Source organism: Thermobia domestica, chromosome 2 (assembly GCF_964235325.1).
Source record: "Thermobia domestica chromosome 2, izTheDome1.hap1.1, whole genome shotgun sequence".
NCBI classification, from domain to species: domain Eukaryota; kingdom Metazoa; phylum Arthropoda; class Insecta; order Zygentoma; family Lepismatidae; genus Thermobia; species Thermobia domestica.
Genome location: NC_137455.1, coordinates 119,566,468 through 119,585,947, shown reverse-complemented (window position 1 = coordinate 119,585,947; position 19,480 = coordinate 119,566,468). Strand labels below are relative to the sequence as shown.

The 19,480-nt window shown below is 34.6% G+C and overlaps 1 protein-coding gene across 1 annotated transcript in view; it reads right to left on the bottom strand.

Annotated features, from left to right (window-relative positions):
• Positions 1 to 6,780: 6,780 nt before the first annotated feature.
• The window catches only part of PheRS-m (Phenylalanyl-tRNA synthetase, mitochondrial), a 50,958-nt gene continuing 38,258 nt past the window's right edge, over positions 6,781 to 19,480 (bottom strand). The window contains exons 6-7 of the mRNA XM_081745468.1: positions 11,148 to 11,270; positions 6,781 to 7,048 (exon numbers count right to left, since the gene is read on the bottom strand). Coding sequence (XP_081601594.1) covers positions 6,881 to 7,048; positions 11,148 to 11,270 — 291 coding nt within the window. The 3' untranslated portion in view covers positions 6,781 to 6,880. The remainder of the gene's footprint in view (positions 7,049 to 11,147; positions 11,271 to 19,480) is intronic.

The window sequence follows — 19,480 nt, the reverse complement described above, 5'->3', positions numbered from 1 at the left end:
ATTCTTCTTGCGTATCTGGTGGAGTATGTGAAGCACAGTACAATTATTGTCACAAAAGCCCTTTGATCATAAAACTTATTGTAAGAAAGCAAATTGATAACTGAAAATGAGAAAAAATCAATTTCCAACATTTTAGTTCTTTTATTTATTTATTTTTTTAAAATTTTATTTCTTTTAGGAAAACAACATCCATTTCAATAAAGTCATTTTTAATCTGGTTCCTGAACTTAAGGTCCTATTCCAGTATTTGCCCGACGTGTTTTGAGGAAAACTAAAAGAATCTTCAGTGAGGACGGCTGCCTCAGGGATTTAAATTCTGTGTGTAAAAGGCGATTTTATTTCCATCCACACTTCCTTCTTTCTAGAAATTGAAATATGAACAAGTGTCAGTGGTGCAAAGTGTATCCCACAAAACGCGGATGGAGCTTCAAGGATTCCTTGTGCGATTTTTTTTTTTTTTTAAGTGAGTTCAATATCTTATGATTATGGACCGGGACTGAGAAAGAATGTGATGATGAGATGGTTGATAATGGTGACATGAGAAAGTACGAGAAAACGGGACAATCCCGAGAAAATCCATGCACACGGTGTTTGTCTACCATGAAGCACACTTGATGGGAGCTGAGATCGAACTAGGAACTGCGCCAGATGTAAACCACCGCGGCCTCAGAAGGGAATTTCATAGTTTCATGAGTACAATAGAACATGAATGCTTAAATGATATTTTAAGTAGGAACAGCTTTAAATATACATACAAAATTTAAAGAAAGAAAGAAAAAAACGCCCAACAAAACCCACTTTTTTTTTTAAATAGCTGGGTTTTCAACAACAACATGATTAAATGACGTGAACGAAAACTTGGAAAAGTTGAATAAGTATTAATATATGAAACTGACAACAAACTATAATTATATACGAGGGTAGGTCAACTGAAAACCATAAAAGTAGAAATAAAAATCCACATATGGCGCCAGTGAGCTGTAAGTTGGCATGCCTGTTTACGATAGTATGCCGGATGTCTCCTAGGTGGCAGCAACCGGCAGATGCACAAACACAGGCGCAACAACAGTTCCAAAATGGCAGCCCCACTAGCCACATGCACCAGCGAGGAGCAGCGTTCTGTGATTCGGTTTTTGCGAAGTGAAGGTGTGAAACCGATTGACATTTTTAGGCGAATGAAGGTTCAGTATGGAGATGCGTGTTTGTCACAGCCACAAATCTATAAATGGTGCCAGAAATTTGCAAATGGTGTTACGTCTGTGGCCGATGCTCCACGCCCCGGCCAGGCTCGGCGCGTAGTGACTCCAGAGACCATTGCAGCCGTTGAAGCCATCGTTTTGGAAAACCGCCGTGTGACAATAGACGAAATTGCAGCATGTGTACGCATGAGTCATGGATCGGCACATCATATTGTGAATGATGTTCTCCAGTTTCATAAGGTGTCTGCAAGATGGGTGCCCCGACAACTGACGCCTGAACTGAAACAGCGACGTGTTGATGCGTGCGAAGACCTTTTGTGGCGTGCTGAACGTGACGGTAATGCCTTCCTGTCACGAATCGTCACTGGTCAGTCCTGGCGTACTCGCCAGACCTCGCACCGAGCGATTTCCATCTGTTTGGTCCGCTCAAAGAAGCAATGGGCGGCAGGAAGTTCCACTCCGATGAAGAGGTACGCAACGCGGTGCACGAGTGGTTGCGCCGTCGCCCAAAAGACTTTTTTTCTGCAGGTATTCAGGCTCTTCCGAAGCGCTGGCGGACTTGCATTGAACGAGGAGGGGACTATGTTGAAAAGTGATTTACTTCTGTACTCTGTGTGACCAATAAATAATATTTAAAAAAATAATTATGGTTTTCATTTGACTCCCCCTCGTATATATCAAAATAACACTATAGGGAAAAAATAAAAATAAGATTCCTACAGATGATTAGTACTTTTAGTTTGACTACACTTTCGAAATATGTGAAGACTGGTTATTATCGAGAAAAAGTCCGTTCTTACATTCCGAATCCCTTGCGCTGTTTCAAATATGAACACTTCAGGCACACAAGCACGTTGTTTTAGGTTTAAATATTAGTTTTCTATTTTCAAGATCATTTACTAAATTTGTTTGATCATGATTGAAAATATGTCCATTAGAAACACGTGTCAATTGTTCTTTTAAGTTAGAGAAACAAGTTTGATTTTACCCTCTAGTTTTTGGCTTGGTTTTGCTTCATATTTTGACACGTCTGTTGTAGAAAGCCAGAGCCCGATCTCTTCCTGGGAAGTTTTCCTTGAATTGCTAACAATACTCCTTGCTCATGTGGTTCGGATTCCACGTTAATCAGTAGGTCCACGTCTCATATAGCCTCGCTGCTGAAAAGGGACGTTAAACTCAAAATCAATCAATCAATCAATACTCCTTGCATCAAGGTAGCTTTTACAGTTGATCGCAGTTACAAAACACTGGAAAACTCCCCTTTATTCAATAAGGTACGTAAAACTTAACGTTTTTTTTTAAATATATATCTAAGCAGAAATTTAGAACTAAATTTTTAACATATCAAAACTTTTACTCAAAGATTTTCAAATATATTTTACCAAAGCAAAAATATTCTCAGACGATTTCACTTTCATAAGCGTAGCCAGGATAAGAGTGAGGAGGTGCAATAATAAATCGTTGGAAGATTGTTTCAATTTGATCTTGAACTGGGCTAAACCTTTGCGGAACGTCCTTTTCAATTTATTTTCTTCTTGCCTGAGCCAGGGTTCGATGTACCTTCAAGGTACTAAATGAGTGTTCAAATGGTACTTGTAGTACATGATTGGGACACAAAAATTAGAAGTGTGTGTTTTGCTTGAAGGAGAAATGACCTCGTTTCTTCCAGTTCCTTCACTTCCAACTCTTTCTTATTGTCCTTCTTTCCTTCCTCCCCCCCTTTCTTCCCAAAGCTGTACCATAGTCCTACCTTACTATCATAATTTTCCAAATTTATAAAAATCACAAAAACGCTGTGACTGTTGGCTAAACTCTTCTACTAACATGAAGATAACAGCAAAGTGCAGTAACAGCAAAAGAAAATGCGGGTAAATTGTCATTGTAAAATCTCCAATGATATGAAGTATCCACATATGAAATTATTAGGATCTTTTCCAAAACTCGTCACTTCATGATTGGAACGATGTTTTTATGTTGTAATAATTCTTGGTATCTAGAGTTCAATTTCAATGTTTATAACATTGGTTAAGATAGAATATCCTGGCACACAGCATTTGCTGCTTCACAATGTTCTTTCACGACTGTCACAATTCTTGTTACGTGTTCTACACAGTCTAATATGTTCAAATGTTTTTATTGCAATGTATCTGCTACCGGTTTTAGCAGAACCGAATACTTTGCTTTTAACTGGACGTACAGAGCGAATTCAGGCTTTGTTGCGGCACGATGTAGCTGAAAAGCAGATTTCCTAGGAGTAGCATTACCTTCTATTGATAACTTTCTACAGGGTGTCTACTGATACTGGAAATACTGAAAATACTTGAATTATACTGGAATTTAATTTTGATACTAAATATACTGGAATTTTGAAAATGAAACTCAATAGACACACTGTTCTAACTCTTGAACTACACTTACAAAATTTGTTTGAATATGGTAATACCTTTATACTTCTGAGACCAAAATATGTGTCATAATTCTGGAATGTTCGGTGTAGACTTCCTTTTTCCAGGAAATTAAGAAAGAAAAAAAAAGTTTATTACATCCTTTACCATGGCAATCATATTTCGGGTTGCTGGTACATTATTTAAATAATCTAAAACAAAATTTAATTTGTGACTGGCACAGTGGAAAACAGGGCTTTCTTGTATTTATCTAGTAAAAATCTTCTGTAACTACTTATGTCCTACCATGATTCAAGACTCATAATAATTTTATCCGACGCACTTACTTGGATCGAAGCCTTCACTTTTCAGAAATTTATATATTTCGTAAGCAATAGTTTTAGCATTCATTTACATTCAATTGGGAAACACGTGAAACTCTTTACGAATGTCCATCGGTTATTCAAAAAACTGAACATCAATGGATAACTGCTTCTTCTGTAGGTACAGTACTAGCTTTCTTTGCCTCGTCTACTATGTCATCTTTACCAACCAACCTGCATAAATTAAAATTTGATTTGGATTTGTGATGATAAATACGTAGCATTTCTATTGCTCTTTTCCGTGTACTCCCCATTATCTCGTCACCTGTTTCGATTCTTAGTTTATCAAGTCTTGAAGGTTGCCCTCCTGGAGTTCCTTATATCACGAGTCTCTGGAAATTACTGACAATAGTATTTAGTTTTCTTCGATAATTTTCTGGGGGCCAGAAATCAACATGCCATTTACTGGCTCACTTCCCATGAAACTCTTAGCATCTACTACTGCTGCTTTATGTTATTGGTTCTGAGAAATGATTTTTTACACATGTCGTTAGCACGTGAATCTGTTAACGATGAAAGAACCCAAGGCACTTTGCACTGAACAAAAGTCATGGGGGGAGGGGGGGAGCACAATACAAGCACAATGCTCCTTTTAGACATTTTGAATATGTAAGCCAAGGAGTATAAATCCTGAATCAATCGCATCTGAACTTTCAGGCTTATAAGCATCATTTGGAAAATTTGCTTTTGTTAATTATAGGTAAATATTGGTTGAAGAATTGAGATGCATTTTATTTATTCAAGATGATGCTTGGACTAAGAAAATGTCACAAAACTGTATTTGAATTTTAATAGACACTCTGTGACATTTGTAATGGATTTATATGAGCTAACGTAGTAATACAGTGTAACGCCTAACAAATTGCTTGATTTTTTTCTCCTTAAATAAGGTTTTCACTAAATAGTGGTTTAGTATAAAAGAAGTACGCATGATAAAAAAGAAAGTTTCACTGCGTATAGTACGAAATCTTAATATTTTACGACATTTTGTGTTTTTAAAACAGTAGGTCTGAATGATTTTCATTTGCATTTGTACTTTTCTTTTCTCTCCCAAACTAATGGCAATAAAGTTGCGAAAATTTGCATGACCACTTATTTTGACATACTAAATACAATCAAAGAAGAAAAAATTAAACTTTTTTTTTTTTTTTACCCATTTCCGAATGTTTTTTTCTAACGGTATGGGTGTTATATATTGTCCACCCGCACTTCTGACGCAAAAGACATGTTCCGTCCCAACTTAGACCTCTGGATTCCACCACCAATATGACATAGATCTCATCTATACTGTAGAAGATACCACGACTGTATATTTACAATTACGTAGCTCCAATGAATCACGTAAAAACATTGTCATGAATTTCTGGTATCATAGATGTAAAACCAAATTTACTATAATATTTTATTATTATTATACAAGTTTAAACAAATGAATTTTTAATTTCGTATTAAGCAAGTCTATATTTACTTTTTTTTTCACTGAATGATGAATAAAATTATACTGTAAAATAAGTTACTTTTTTTCTTTCTTTTAAGCTGTAGTTGAAAGCTCTTTTATTCCTCTCTTATTCCAAATAATTAAAGATCCTATTGATAACATGATGTCTATGAGCTGTCAGTCACAAAAATGCATCTTAAATACTCACTTCCAAGATTTGCTTGTGGTAACTTTCAGGGTTGGCTGGTTTAAACAAAACAAAACAAAACAAAAACAAAAAAAAAAAAAAAAAAATCGTGTGAACTTCATGGTGACGTTTCCACATATCAAGCCATCCGCATTACGTTTATCTACTTTTTACCTTTTAATCAAGGGGTCCTGTGTTCAATTCTCGGTCGAACCACAACCCACCCATCTTTCAAGTGTAAACCAAGTAGCGATTCGAGGTGTCCCTCTAAGCGAAAGTCTTCTCCGTGATAACCTTGGTATTTCATAAGGATGTTAAGCCTAAACATACGAAATGAAACCAAATTATATATTTCTACTTGAATGAATGCCTGTTGTTTTATAAAGAAGCCAAGGTTGCTTAAATATATTGATAGAAATTGGCAAAATTTATCAACTGCCTACGTAGCTTTCAACATCAGCTTGGATTTGACTTTATTTTTTGAATAATATCTACATACCAAGTTTGTAATTTAATACCTCAGTTTTAGCGTAGTGATTATGATACGTTGACCTTAAAATTTTACATCCAGATACATTTAAAGTAATAACAGGATTTTCCCAATGGCTAAGGCGGGAGTTTCCGATTTGTATATAACTCTGTATAATGTTTTTACTTGTGTAACTGTTTATCATTTTGTCCTTCTGAAATGACTCTTGACAATTATATTAACAAGTAGGTCTATGTAAAGATCAGTACAACGTATTTTTATCAGGAGTCCTTCGTGAGTGAGTCGGCAATCGCATTTGTGACCAATTAGTCCCGGTTTCGTGTCCAAATGGACAATTTCTTTTGGATGTAAGCCGAGAAACGGTTTGGATTCCGTTTTAAGCTTATGTGACCCCTTCCAGCATAACCTTGTTGTTGCATAATAGCACCACGGCGAAACAAGCTAATTTCTGTCCATATCTAATATAAATACATAGAGTAAATTATTTAAACCAAAAAAACTGGGTTTAAACCAAAAAACCTGTTTTTTTTTTTTTTTCCAATAAAAACCATGGTTTTTGCCAACCCTGGTAACTTGATTGCTTTGCATAACGTTATTGATTACTATGCCCATACCTTTCTATTCACATCAATTGTTTTCATTTAAAGTATTTTCTCACCAATAATAATAATAATAATAATGCAGAAAAATACAGTACCATATATTTGATGACAATTTATTTATGCTATATATGTACATGAAAAATGATCTTACAAAACTGTACATAAAAATTAAACAATATTCACTATATTACCACTGATTATCTTATTATAACGTTTAATTCCTTTCGAGCTGCATCTTCAATCTGTTTGTGTACAACATTGACTTCTTCCTTGCTTAATGTTCTCTCCATGTGTCTATATACGATTCTATAACAATGACTCAACATCTGTTTCTTTGGGTGGAAGAACGTATCCGTCAACGACACCTGAAAATGCAAAGAAACAGTTATTAACGGACATCCTAAACAACGGATACTTGTTTGAACACATGAATCATCTCCTGATACCAGCCTGCAGTTCCCGATAGATAAGCATTTAGAATGTTCAAGTAAGTCAATGTTCCAACTGCATATGGCCAAGTACAACTTCACAATTGTTACAAATACCGTGAATACTATTACTAGCCTTTTCGAAACAGGCACTTAAACAGTGCTTTCCGCATATGTAATACTAGATTTTAGTTGGTTTTGAGTTTAGGTTCCCTTCAGCAGCGAAGTTATACGAGATGTGAATCTACAGCTTAACGTGGAATCCAAACCACATGAGCTTCCTCCAGAAATCGAAGCAAGGTTTCTCACGCCAAAGGCGCACACACTAGCCACTTAGCCACGAGGGAGCTCATGTACAACACTAGAATACAGAAGGCAAAAAACATTAACGGACAATAAGAAAATAATTATAATTCAATCAAATTAGAACCAAAGTAGAAATGGCACAACTAAACGAATGTCGGTAATCAGTACGATGGAAGTCAATCCGTTCCAGTGAGCATACTACTTATACGTTGCCTCACCGGTTCCAGAGGAACCAAGACACACAGCTCGAGAATATAAGTGGTGAATCATGCAGGGGTCATGGACTTCGAAAAGACCATTACTGTTGGATGTAACCTCTGCGGCTTATCTGGCTGGCGGGAAGAAAAACTGATAGATCGACCGACCCAAATCAAGTAGGTGTCTATCATATAGAAGTAAAAGATGTAGAGACCGTAATGTAGTCCTAAATTTTTCAGAGGGTATACGCTGTTTTGTGAACATCTATGATTGGCACAAAAGATATATATGACAATAGACAAGGCATTTTTTTAAAAAAACTTAACTATGTAAAATGCACGTATGTGTTACTATTTTATAGCCTAAAAGCATTTTGTGCTATTTTCTTGATGATACACTTTAGATGAAACACTCAATTAATAACATAAATGGGTGTAGGTCGCGGAAGGACCAATCCATTGCGAGAAGGAACAGAGAAAATCGAGCCCGACGTACCAGAAGGAAAGAAACTTGTGGTGAGTAGATTGGAAATACCAAATCACAGCTAAAAAGAGCCTTTGTGCTGATATTCACTGATCAGAACAACACGAATTTGGACAGATACAGATTTAACATAATCTTTCCACTTTTCTTTTTTTCTCTTGTTAATGAAGATCAGTTAGAGAAATAAAAATATATATTTTTAAAAAGCACGCTTTGTTTAAAAAGAAGTAACAAACAAAACAAAACAACAAATTGTATTAACAAATAAAAAATAATGCTGTTTTCAAAGAAATTACTTTTTTTTCTATTTATGCATCACTAAAAAGAAAAGTATGGGAAATGCTCTGTTTTACTTTCTACTTTTTAGTCATAATTAAATACATTTTCTATAGCTGTAGAATTTTTATTTGTTTCCTTTCCTACATGCTTGCTGAGACAGTCTCTTTCGACACTATAGTCTATCTGAGGATGAGATTAAAAATTGCACAAAAAAGAATGTCTGATTTCTTCATTTTACCCCACCAAAAAAAGACAATGACAACAAACCACTTAGAATGCTTTTTTTTTAATCACTAAACGCACCCAATGCTTTTATACACTCCGTCTTATTTCTTGATTTCACACACAAAACAATCTTTTTTATGCATTTTATAAAAAGGTTTATTACATTTTCACCCGCATTATTGTTTACTTTTGTTATAAGATGTTTTCACACTCAATCAGTTCTTAAAGTCGATCGCATTTTCACAATCCGAAATTTAACTTACGAAATTCCCCTGGATGCTATATTGTACACACCATTGTGAGAGCATTTTGGTTGTATAACAATAGGATATATAGTTAGTAGAAAATAAAATCTTTTGGTTTAACGTCCGACGATTATGCCCGTTAGGCTAAGAGAGAGGGATGATTACGGCAAGTCAGTGATGATGGAAGAATTGGTGAATGAGAATGTGGGAGGAGTACTCGAGAAAACCTACGGACATCATGATGTCGGCCGCAAACTTACTTGGCCAGGGATTGAACCAGGGACTCTACCGCTGAGCCACCGTGCTCCCTATAGTTAGTAGAATGAGACGTTATTAAATTAATTAATTAATTAATTAAATAAATACAGATATATATATATATATATACAGGGTGTCTCAAAAGTCCCTTACCACCCCTATTAAAATCCAAATGGATGTACTTTCAGCGAATTTGATGTGGCAGCTGAACTTGAGGATTAGAGGGGCACTTTCTGGCGTAGGTTACGCGGACGGCCGCCATCTTGAATTTAACTTTTTTATTAGAAACGCTACGTGGGTCATGTGATACATGACCATAGGCTAGAATTTCACCAGAAAATCGAATCTGAAGTCAAAATGCATTTATCTTTATGTGGTAAACAGTTATCCACAATTGAAGTTGTGAATTTGACTGCGTTTCTTTTGTGTTGCAGGTTGTGAATCATGCCGTTAACGAGGGACGAACGCATCCAGATCATCAAAATATGGGGCGGGAGGAGTGCCCGCGCAGTGGCTGTCGATTTCAATGCGCGTCATCCACAACGAGCACCTGTATCGCATGTTGTAGTGGCACGGTTATTGACCAAATTCGAGGAAACGGTAACAGTTGTGGATAGACCCCGTAGTGGACGGCCAAGGACAGCCACGGACGAAGAAACAGCTACAGCCGTGCTGGCCTCCTCGAAGTCGCCGCAGAGAAGCACACGTCGTTTAGCAATGCAGTGTGCCATGAGTCACAGTTCAGTGCACAGGGTGCTCCAAAGGTATAAGTGGCATCCACATAATGTGCAATTGCAGCAACATTTGTCGGAGGACGATCCCGATCGTCGCGTCCAGTTTTGCGAGTGGGCTAGTGAGCAATTGAGGGTAAATCCGCAGTTCGCTATGCAGATACCTTTTTCGGATGAAGCCCATTTCTACGTAAATGGTGAGGTCAATAGGCAAAACATGCGCTATTGGTCCCGTGACAACCCCGCGTGGACAGATCCCTCGAAAATGACCGGTGCAGGGAAAACTGTGGTATGGGCAGGCATATGGGGAACAAAGATAGTCGGTCCGTTTTTCATTACAGGAACGTTAGTTAAATGCAGTCCGATACCTCGTTGTTGAGGAAAACATAATGCCGCTCTGATGTCCGAGGATGGTACCTTCCCCAGATTCTTCCAACAACTACCTCCCCATTATGATATCCAGGTGCGTCAGTTCCTGGATGAACAATTCCCTGGGACGTGGATTGGTCGACGTGGACCAGTGGAATGGCCTACCCGATCACCAGACTTAACCCCCCTTGACTTTTACCTGTGGGGACATGTGAAGGCTATAGTGTATGCTGTGAAAATTCGTGATGTTTGCCATCTGGAACAACGTATCATGGCTGCTTGTGAACAAGTATCCCCAGAAACCTTAATACGTGTCCATAGCAATTCGGAGAAGCGTTTGAACATGTGCATTGCCCAGCACGGACAACATGTTGAGTACATTATGTAATACGAAAGTCACACCTGCAATTGTGGATAACTGTTTACCACATAAAGATAAATGCATCTTGACTTCAGATTCGGTTTTCTGGTGAAATTCTAGCCTATGGTCATGTATCACATAATCTACGTAGCGTTTGTAATAAAAAAGTTAAATTCAAGATGGCGGCCGTCCGCATAGCAACTAGTCATCAACTTTGATAAGTGCGGAATCATGATATATTTAATCATGTCTCACGTCTCATTAGACCCCTATCTCTCGAGTTCTAATAACGCCTAATTTTAAAGCCGATACTTCACAGCGTGCAATCTTACAACCGTGAGTGTGTGTATCGAGTAATGTGAACTGACAACTTATTAGTTTTTATTGTAAGAAAAAGCGACTAAACTTCAGCCCCACTTACGATCATTTCTTTTAATTCATTTATTTGTTTAATACAATTTGACTTAAACTAGACGAATAAATTCACTTTTCTGACACTACCTCTGCTGAGTACGAAGTTTAAAAAAAAGAAAAAGAAAAGACAGGTATGTGTTCAGATTTTTAAACAAAAAATTAATCACCTGCTCAATAATATCCCCTCCTACTCCACGAACAATATCATAGAAATCATTAGGCGCACACGTACTTCCTTCAGGTATCCAAAAACTAATGTCGTTAATGCACTGTGGGTACACACTGATTGGCTGAAAAAGAGACAAAATATTAGAAGCACTAAAGACAAATACTGAAAAATAAGTCTATTAGGTAACAATAATTTGTATTTTTAGATAAGTCTCAGATTACATAAGAAGTCTACATCGGGAAATGTGCCAGACACTTCTCCATCAGATTGAAAAGAAATCCTAGGACATTATTGAAAGCAGAGTTCGAATCTTAAGGACTTCAAGTTCCTTTTGGGGAAGTGGTCCTCACTCCCAAGAACTCTCGCAGATTTAACACAAGTGAAAAATACATGTAGTATTATGTTACGAATTAATACTGAGTATTTTATATAATATTTCTAAAGTTAATAAATTATCTTTTCGTGTATATATTGTATCGATTAGCGTTCAGTAATGAACAACACATAACGTCTTCATGTAATCACAAGAAATTATTTACTATGAAAGTTTAGATTGATACACTTCTGGTCACAAAAAGAGGGACTGGGTTCCAAAGACTACGTCCAGAAAGCTGAACTTAGATCTTCACGTTCTTCCGATCTCCTTACAAGGGAAATCTATTCCCTCCATTCTGTTACAGAGCAATGTGTGTATTCTCTAATAGAAATGGACCATCTGGTCATTGTCTCCAAGTAAATATTCAAATGACATGTAGAAAAGAATCATTAAATATGACCAAGAAAAGAAAAAAGTAAAAACTGCCATATTACATGATACCATCAACAGATGTCGTGGTGTAGGGGATATCGTATGGATTCGCATGCTAATGTTTATTTTTACCATGGGTTCGAATCCTGGTTAGGGAAAGATTTTTTTAAATAAAAAAAAATGCATTTTACTGACAAAGTATTTATGTTTGACTGCAAGAAATATATCACGGCCATGTAATATAATACATTAGAACATATATGTTAAACAAAATCACAACTCCTTTTCCTCTTGTCTCTAACATTTATTCCGACGTGGGAGATCCATATTCGATTCCCGACAGGAGCTCATGAGGTTCGGATTCTGCATTAAACAATTGTCCATGTCTTATTTAACCTCGATGTTGAAAGAGACGCTAAAACCCGATACAACGAAGTCTTAATGTTTACTCTTGAACAGAAAACAATATGAAAAATGTTTATCCTAAAAACAAACTGTTTAGTAATTCGCGCAAACATGGGTGTAATTTCCGGAGGGCAGGCGGAAATTGTCCTCCCCCCATGAGTTAGTAATGTATATACATTTTAATCAATAGTATTATAATATACTAATGAAAAATGTGAAACTACGTATATTGGCGAGTTTTATCTCCTTCCTTCCCAAGCAAAACCTCGAATGACTACTGTGAGCGAGGGAAATCACTATGTAAGAAAATAAATGTCCCTAAAGTTTATCAATAGTAGCAAAGTGTCCTTTCTGCGTACAGGAAGATATAATAAATATAAAACTGGAAATTTTAATATTGTAGAATTTTTTTTCCCTTTCAAATATGCATTTTTAAATGCTGAATCACGTATTTTTAATAGACAGATTGTGTATCGCAGAGCACACCTTTAACTTAAGCAAATCCCCATATTAAGCACTTTCGGATAAAGAATGAGAAATCTGAATATTCCCCTTTTCTTCCTTAGAGAGGAGTTTCCGAAAAATATTCCCTTAATTTTAATTAAGAGTTCATATACCGAATTTTGCACCTCCATCTTCAGCATACTTACATTGGTCATTTTTTAAATAAAGGAAAGGAAATTGGGATGTTATAGAAATGAGCTATTTTTCATCCTTAGAAACACTGAAACATTTTTTTAAAATTTTTAATTAAAAATTCATTTATCAAATTTCACATCTCCATGTTAAAAAAATCCTCACATTCCGCACTTTCAAAATAAAGAAAGTGAAGGGAAATTTGGATATAGAATGATCCCCTTAGGAGCAGAAATTTTTGAAAAGCTGAAACATATTTCATTACTTTTAATTAAAAGTCTATATGCAAATTCCACACCTCCAACTTAAGCGAATCTTTACATTCGGCATTTTATGAAAGAAAGAGAAATTTAAATATTAGGGAAACAATGCCCCCATTGGCGTAACTAAGATATTTTTCTGGAAGGGGGGGGGGGGAGGTGCATGGCCTCTTAATTCTGAAAATTGGAAGAATCTTTTAGGAGACCTTGATATAATGTTTTTTATATTTCTTTCTGAGTCTTCCTTACCCCGCACTCAATATCATTTCTTCAAGTAATTTAGTTCCAACACGACACTGTCATATAACATTTCAGTGAAAATATATTACATCAGACCTTATAATTATATATTTAAATTGTAATTTATATGAATGCAGTGTAATTATGTCATTTCGGTTAATAATCTTATTATTGTTTTATTGAGACTTATTGTAATAGCTTGCTACTATAGAATATTTAAATATTACATCAGAAATTATATATTTCCTATATTCTGTTGCTACTATATAACTACCCAAAATCTACTTTAATTATAAAAACTCATGATTTTCTATTACTGATTTACTCGTGCAATTCTGAGCGCAAGTATATTATTCGTAAACGTTAACTATTATGTTCTCAGTTTGTTCTTACATCTAATAGGAACACAAATATACAAGCAGTGACATAATTTAAAATTATACATTTTTAAAAATCAGTCACGGGCTAATATTTATTCATTTCTGTATTTAAAGCAAAGTGTAAAATCTTTTCATTTTGTTTTACAATAAATCGTTGTCGTTTACTAGTGTTGCAGCTTAATTACACAAATCTTTTTGAACAAAGAAATATAATCATTTTTTATACATTCTTAACTAAAAAAAAAAAAAGAAAGAAAGAAAGAAAGAAAAAGAAATATGTAAAATTACCAAATCGGAGAAATATAGTTCGCTAACTTCCCGTACAACTTAAATATTACGCGAACAATACGGGAGAAGGCGGCTTGTAGACGGACTTGAGGGACTCGTTTTCCTATAAAAGATGTTTCTCATTATCTTTTCAATGAAATATTAAATTACTCACCTTACAATTTAAAATTTTCGGAGGACTTATGATATGTGGTCCTGATAGACAAGCAGAAGTGACATAATGTAGATCGCAATATTTTAACCGAGAGAAAAAGAAAGCGAATTAAATGGTATAAAAGGACTTTTATTTTAAATCATTAAATCAAATTATTCAACGTTTTGCAGCATATATAAGACAACTCTTGTAATATTCCTTAATTACATATGAGCTTCTTAGCGTACTATTGTAGTTGCATCGTCAGTATCAACCGTCGGGAAATATGGTTACAGTCAGAGGGCACCCACTGAGTGGTCTACCGGATCCGGACCCTCAAAAAATCTATTTTTTAAAAAATGATTGTGTTTGTTCGTACCAGGGTGCACTCATGGAAAGTCCATCCGATCTGGACCGCATGCAATCTGGTAACTTGACAGACATCTGTGCACTTTCTTAATAAAATTATACTTACTTTAATAGAGAAATTATTATTAATGTGGCTTAAAGATTTGATCTTACACTATATCTGCATTCTTTTCTTTCTTATAAAAAGAATGCGGTCCTTGAATTTTTTCCTATGAATATAGGTAAAGTAGGGGAAGTCGTGAGTTCCAGAGACATAATGTACCAGGGGACGTGGCAGGTAGCACCTACAGCCCTCCTGAATTTCGTGCCAATTTTGCCTTCCTATCACTGAAATCAGTTCTCTATACTTCATTTGGGAAACATAAAATAATTGCATATAGAGAGAAACAAGTGAACTGGAAGGCGATATATGTTTCTCGTGTGTCAAAAGTTTTTTTTTTTTTCCCCTGACATTTGGAGTTTTTCTGCGTATAAGTGGAAGTAACAAGTAAATGCTCCAGCATATTTAAGATACCTATGTATTGCTTCTACATTCTGATGACTTTAATTTATTATGCACTCCTTTCGTTAAATTTACTTTTATTTATAAATAGGGCGATCAAGTACCAAGGGACACGATTTTTCATGTACTAAGGGACAACACTTTGCATGTGATGATAGCTATTTGATGTAGCCTTATTATTAAACTTCTAAATTTGTATTTTTTAAAACCAATAGATACGCCTAGTTCTATACACATTGCATACTATTTCAACAAATAATGTGATAAAACTGGAATATTATTTGTTTTATATAACATTATATTCCCTGTATATACAGTTACTTGACAATGCAAAAATTCCCATTCTATTGAGAATGAGGAAGCAAGCTATGGTTTCTGTATGGTTATCCCTAGATACAATAATTTAAGTCCCTTGGTGCATCCTCCCACCCTGTACCAAGAGACGACATGACTTGCTCGGTTAAAATTGCTCTGGCTCTTGTTGCTACGATACCCATGTAACTTTTACAGTATGAAACTAAAATATCAGATTATCAGGAACATATTTTTTTTTTCTTTAGCACAGCATAAATATAATCACTTTTCAAAAGCAAAATATAAAAAGTGTTCCTGCGGTGCACGACTTCCGCTACTTGGAAATTATTTATAGTTTACTCGGGTGCAGAATAACGTCGTGCCTTTGTCTTGCAATATTGTACCTCTCCCAACTTTCGACACCCTGTACAAAAATTTCTGGGTGCGCGCCTGGTCACAGTTTATACCTTAAAAATATAACCACAAACTTCAGTTCAATAATAATAATAATAATAATAATAATAATAATAATAATAATAATAATAATAATAATAATAATAATAATAATAATAATAATAATAATAATAATTAATAATAATAATAATAATAATAATAATAATAATAATAATAATAATAATAATAGTTATTATTATTATTATTACTGTTATTATTATTCGAATCAAACAGCATTACAGCCACAAGTGCCCCAAGGGAAAAAAGTGTTTTTACAAGCATAGAGCGCATGCAAACAAAATTAATAACATACAACTGATCATACAAAAATAGGTGAAATGGATAAAATATTAATTCAGAAAAAATAGCATAAAAAATGCAGTATGTTACAAACTGGGAAATACAAAAATTATAATAGGAAAAAATAAGCATAATTAACATGCATATAGACAAGATATGCCATATAGAATAACTATACAGTATAAAATACAAAAATATATTATTTACCGTGCAGTTGAAACAGTTTACAAAATATTGAAGGAAAAAAAAGGTTCAGAAAGACACTATATAACTGCTATTACAGATTGAAAATAAGTATTTCTAAGTTGAACACATCAAGTAAAATACACTGATTCATAAGGCTAGTAATAATAATGACGAAAATCAAATAAGCATACAAAAAAAAAATTACATATGACTAATAATAATAATAATAATAATAATGAAAAGCAACAAATGATATTGGATAGTGACTTGTGAATGAGTATTATATCGTCCCTTTGTCTGCAAAGAGTCGTATCTAAAAAAAAAAAAAAAAAAAATCAATTTTTGAGTTAAGACCAGCCCCGAATTCCCCTTTAGGAGCTCTATAGCTCTTTAATAGCCATATCTAAATTCCTAATATAACTGTGGAATAAGCAGTTTGATGTTTGTTGTATCTCAATTGTAGAGAAAAATTTCTCTCGAACTGCCGTAACTCAAGATACGACAGTTTGCAAGAGAAATTAATGTAAGTTTTTCTATTGTTCACATAGAGTCGTATCTCAAACTTTTTTTGTTGTGTGTGTGTGTTTACCTTAATGTGTAATTTGTTGTAATATGTTGTTTAAGCAAGCAGGAAATATTCATGTGCCGTCACAACTGGTTCCTGTATCAAGCTGGCTCGTAGAAAGCAGCCTTTAGAGGTAGTGGAACTACAGCATAGTGACTTCAACTTCAAACAGCTCTCCAAAGAACTTAGAATTCTACAAATTAGAGAATCAGAGGAAGGTAATGCAAAAGACATAAACTAGAACATGATGGAAATAAAAGTTTTGAAGAGGTCATCGACAACCAGCGACGCAACTAGGCTAGTTATCGCCCGGGACAAGAACTCGTCTAGGCCCCTCCTGACCAACCAAACCAAAACGCTCCTCAACTACACCTGATATTGGCATCACACAGTAATTCTCCAATTCAATTTTTTTCTTGAAGTGGTAAAGCTTGATTTCAAAATTGCAGTTACATAATTTAATGTTTAGTACAAGATGAAACACCAAACTAATTAGTATTTGATTGTCAAATAATCTGAGAGTAGCATGCTCGGCATATTCATATAGTCTTATCATAATAACTGCAAATCACAATGTTTTTGGAATTATATCGGGATATGTATATGTGTAGAATGAAGCTACGATCTCTTGCTTTAGAATAGAATATTTAATTATGAAAAACTGTCATGCTGTTGTCTTCAGTATTAGAAATATACTCAGACATTTTGCAAATCTCTTAAATCGATGTAAGTTAAATGAAAATACAAAAAGATGGAACTAAAATTTAACTTTGGAAGTTCTTTTGGCTGCAAAGGTTTTTACAACGTCCTCAAAAAATAACTTTGAAGCTAACTTATGCTCTATGAATAAGATCCTAAGGTTGTTGAGTCGTTGTTGTCCTGTTAAGTTTATTTTTTATGATCTTTAGTTTGCTAAAACTTCTTTCCTTGCCTTACCACAAAAATAAATATTTGCCCAGTTTTGCACCCCCAAATCCGGCGCCAGTGGCACAAGCTCTATTTCCCCCCTCCCCCTTAGTTACGTCACTGCTGAAAACTATTTTCTACAAAACCAGCCACCTACAATTAGACTACGAGGAACTCCAAATTAAGCGCCTCACGAAGAATGTAAAAGATTTTAAGGTCGGAAAGCTTAACTTGCGAAAGGAAAGTCGCCCAAGACAAATACGCAGACTTAAAATCTCTGTGCAACGAACCTTCCCCTGTCATACAAATGTCTGAACACCAGCAATTTTACTTGCACCTCGACCATTAGGACGGTTTCAAACGGAAACGAGTTTCTTTCTATTTGTAATTTTGTTAACTTCAGGATTGCTTTCTTTTTCTTTTTTTCTTTTTTTCAATTAATTTATGGAAATGGTTCAGTAATTTTCAGTATTGTATGGAGGTGCTATTAACTGTGCTCATTCAAGTTAAACTCATGTTTACTTACAAGAATACTATTATATTCTAGTTTAGTTACGATAACTTATTTTTAATTTCATTATTCAGAAGCTGTCTTGACTTTTATTTGCCTTTCATACAGCTTCATATTCACTTAATAGTATTAATCTGTCGAATTAATTTCGTACCACATTGTTTATTTTTGTGGTGAAAGATCATACGCCTTATTAGTTTGTGCTTTTACTACTAATTAATTTAATATGTTTAATTAATTAATGAAAGAAATAAGACTTTTGGTTCTATCGTTTGTTTACTATTTTTACTCATACATAATAATGATACATAAGTTACTCTTACCAAAGATAAATACAGCAACTTAGATGTACACAAACGGACAAATTTAGTTTTCCAACTTCAATTTAGCATTAATCTTATATCCCAAAAACTATGCACAGCGACGAAACTCATTTTTAAAACAAACTTTTTTTTTTTTTTGCAAAGTGACGTATCTCAAATAATAAATTTTTATGGCTTTAATATTACAATATTATATAATTTGAACATGTGGTATTAATTAATGTACTTCTGGCTACATTGTGTCAAAAAATGGTAAATATTTGTTGGTAAACACGATCGTAACAGGAAAGTAAAATAGGTACAAAATTTCAATCGCTCTCCTGAAAAATGAGAAAAACTGAGATACGATACTTTGCAAACAAAGGGACGATATGCAAGTATGTAGAAAGCAACAATCGCTTGAGTTTAGCAGTTCAAGAATTCGGTTTCTTCTTTCCTTTCTGTTGTTTTCTTAGTGTACCTTAATAATTTGCTCTGAGAATCATAACTATTCAAACATTACTATGCTATAAATAAGGGTTCCTCAACCTGGGGGTCGCGAAGATCAGCGGAAGAGATAAATATAATTAGAATATAATATCTGAAAATATTTTTAAATATTATTTTGAATTTTGTTCTGATAGGCATATTTTTATTTTTATACATACTGTTAAGAACAACAAAAAATAGGTCCACTAAGCATTTCCAACAGGTGCAGAGTTGTTTAAAAATCAATTTAAATAAAAAGAGGTACGATATGAAACATGAGAACTGTATATTGAAATACCAGAAAAATACAAATGCAACAGAACCTACATATTGAAATAGAATTAAAATTGAAAGCTAATGAGAT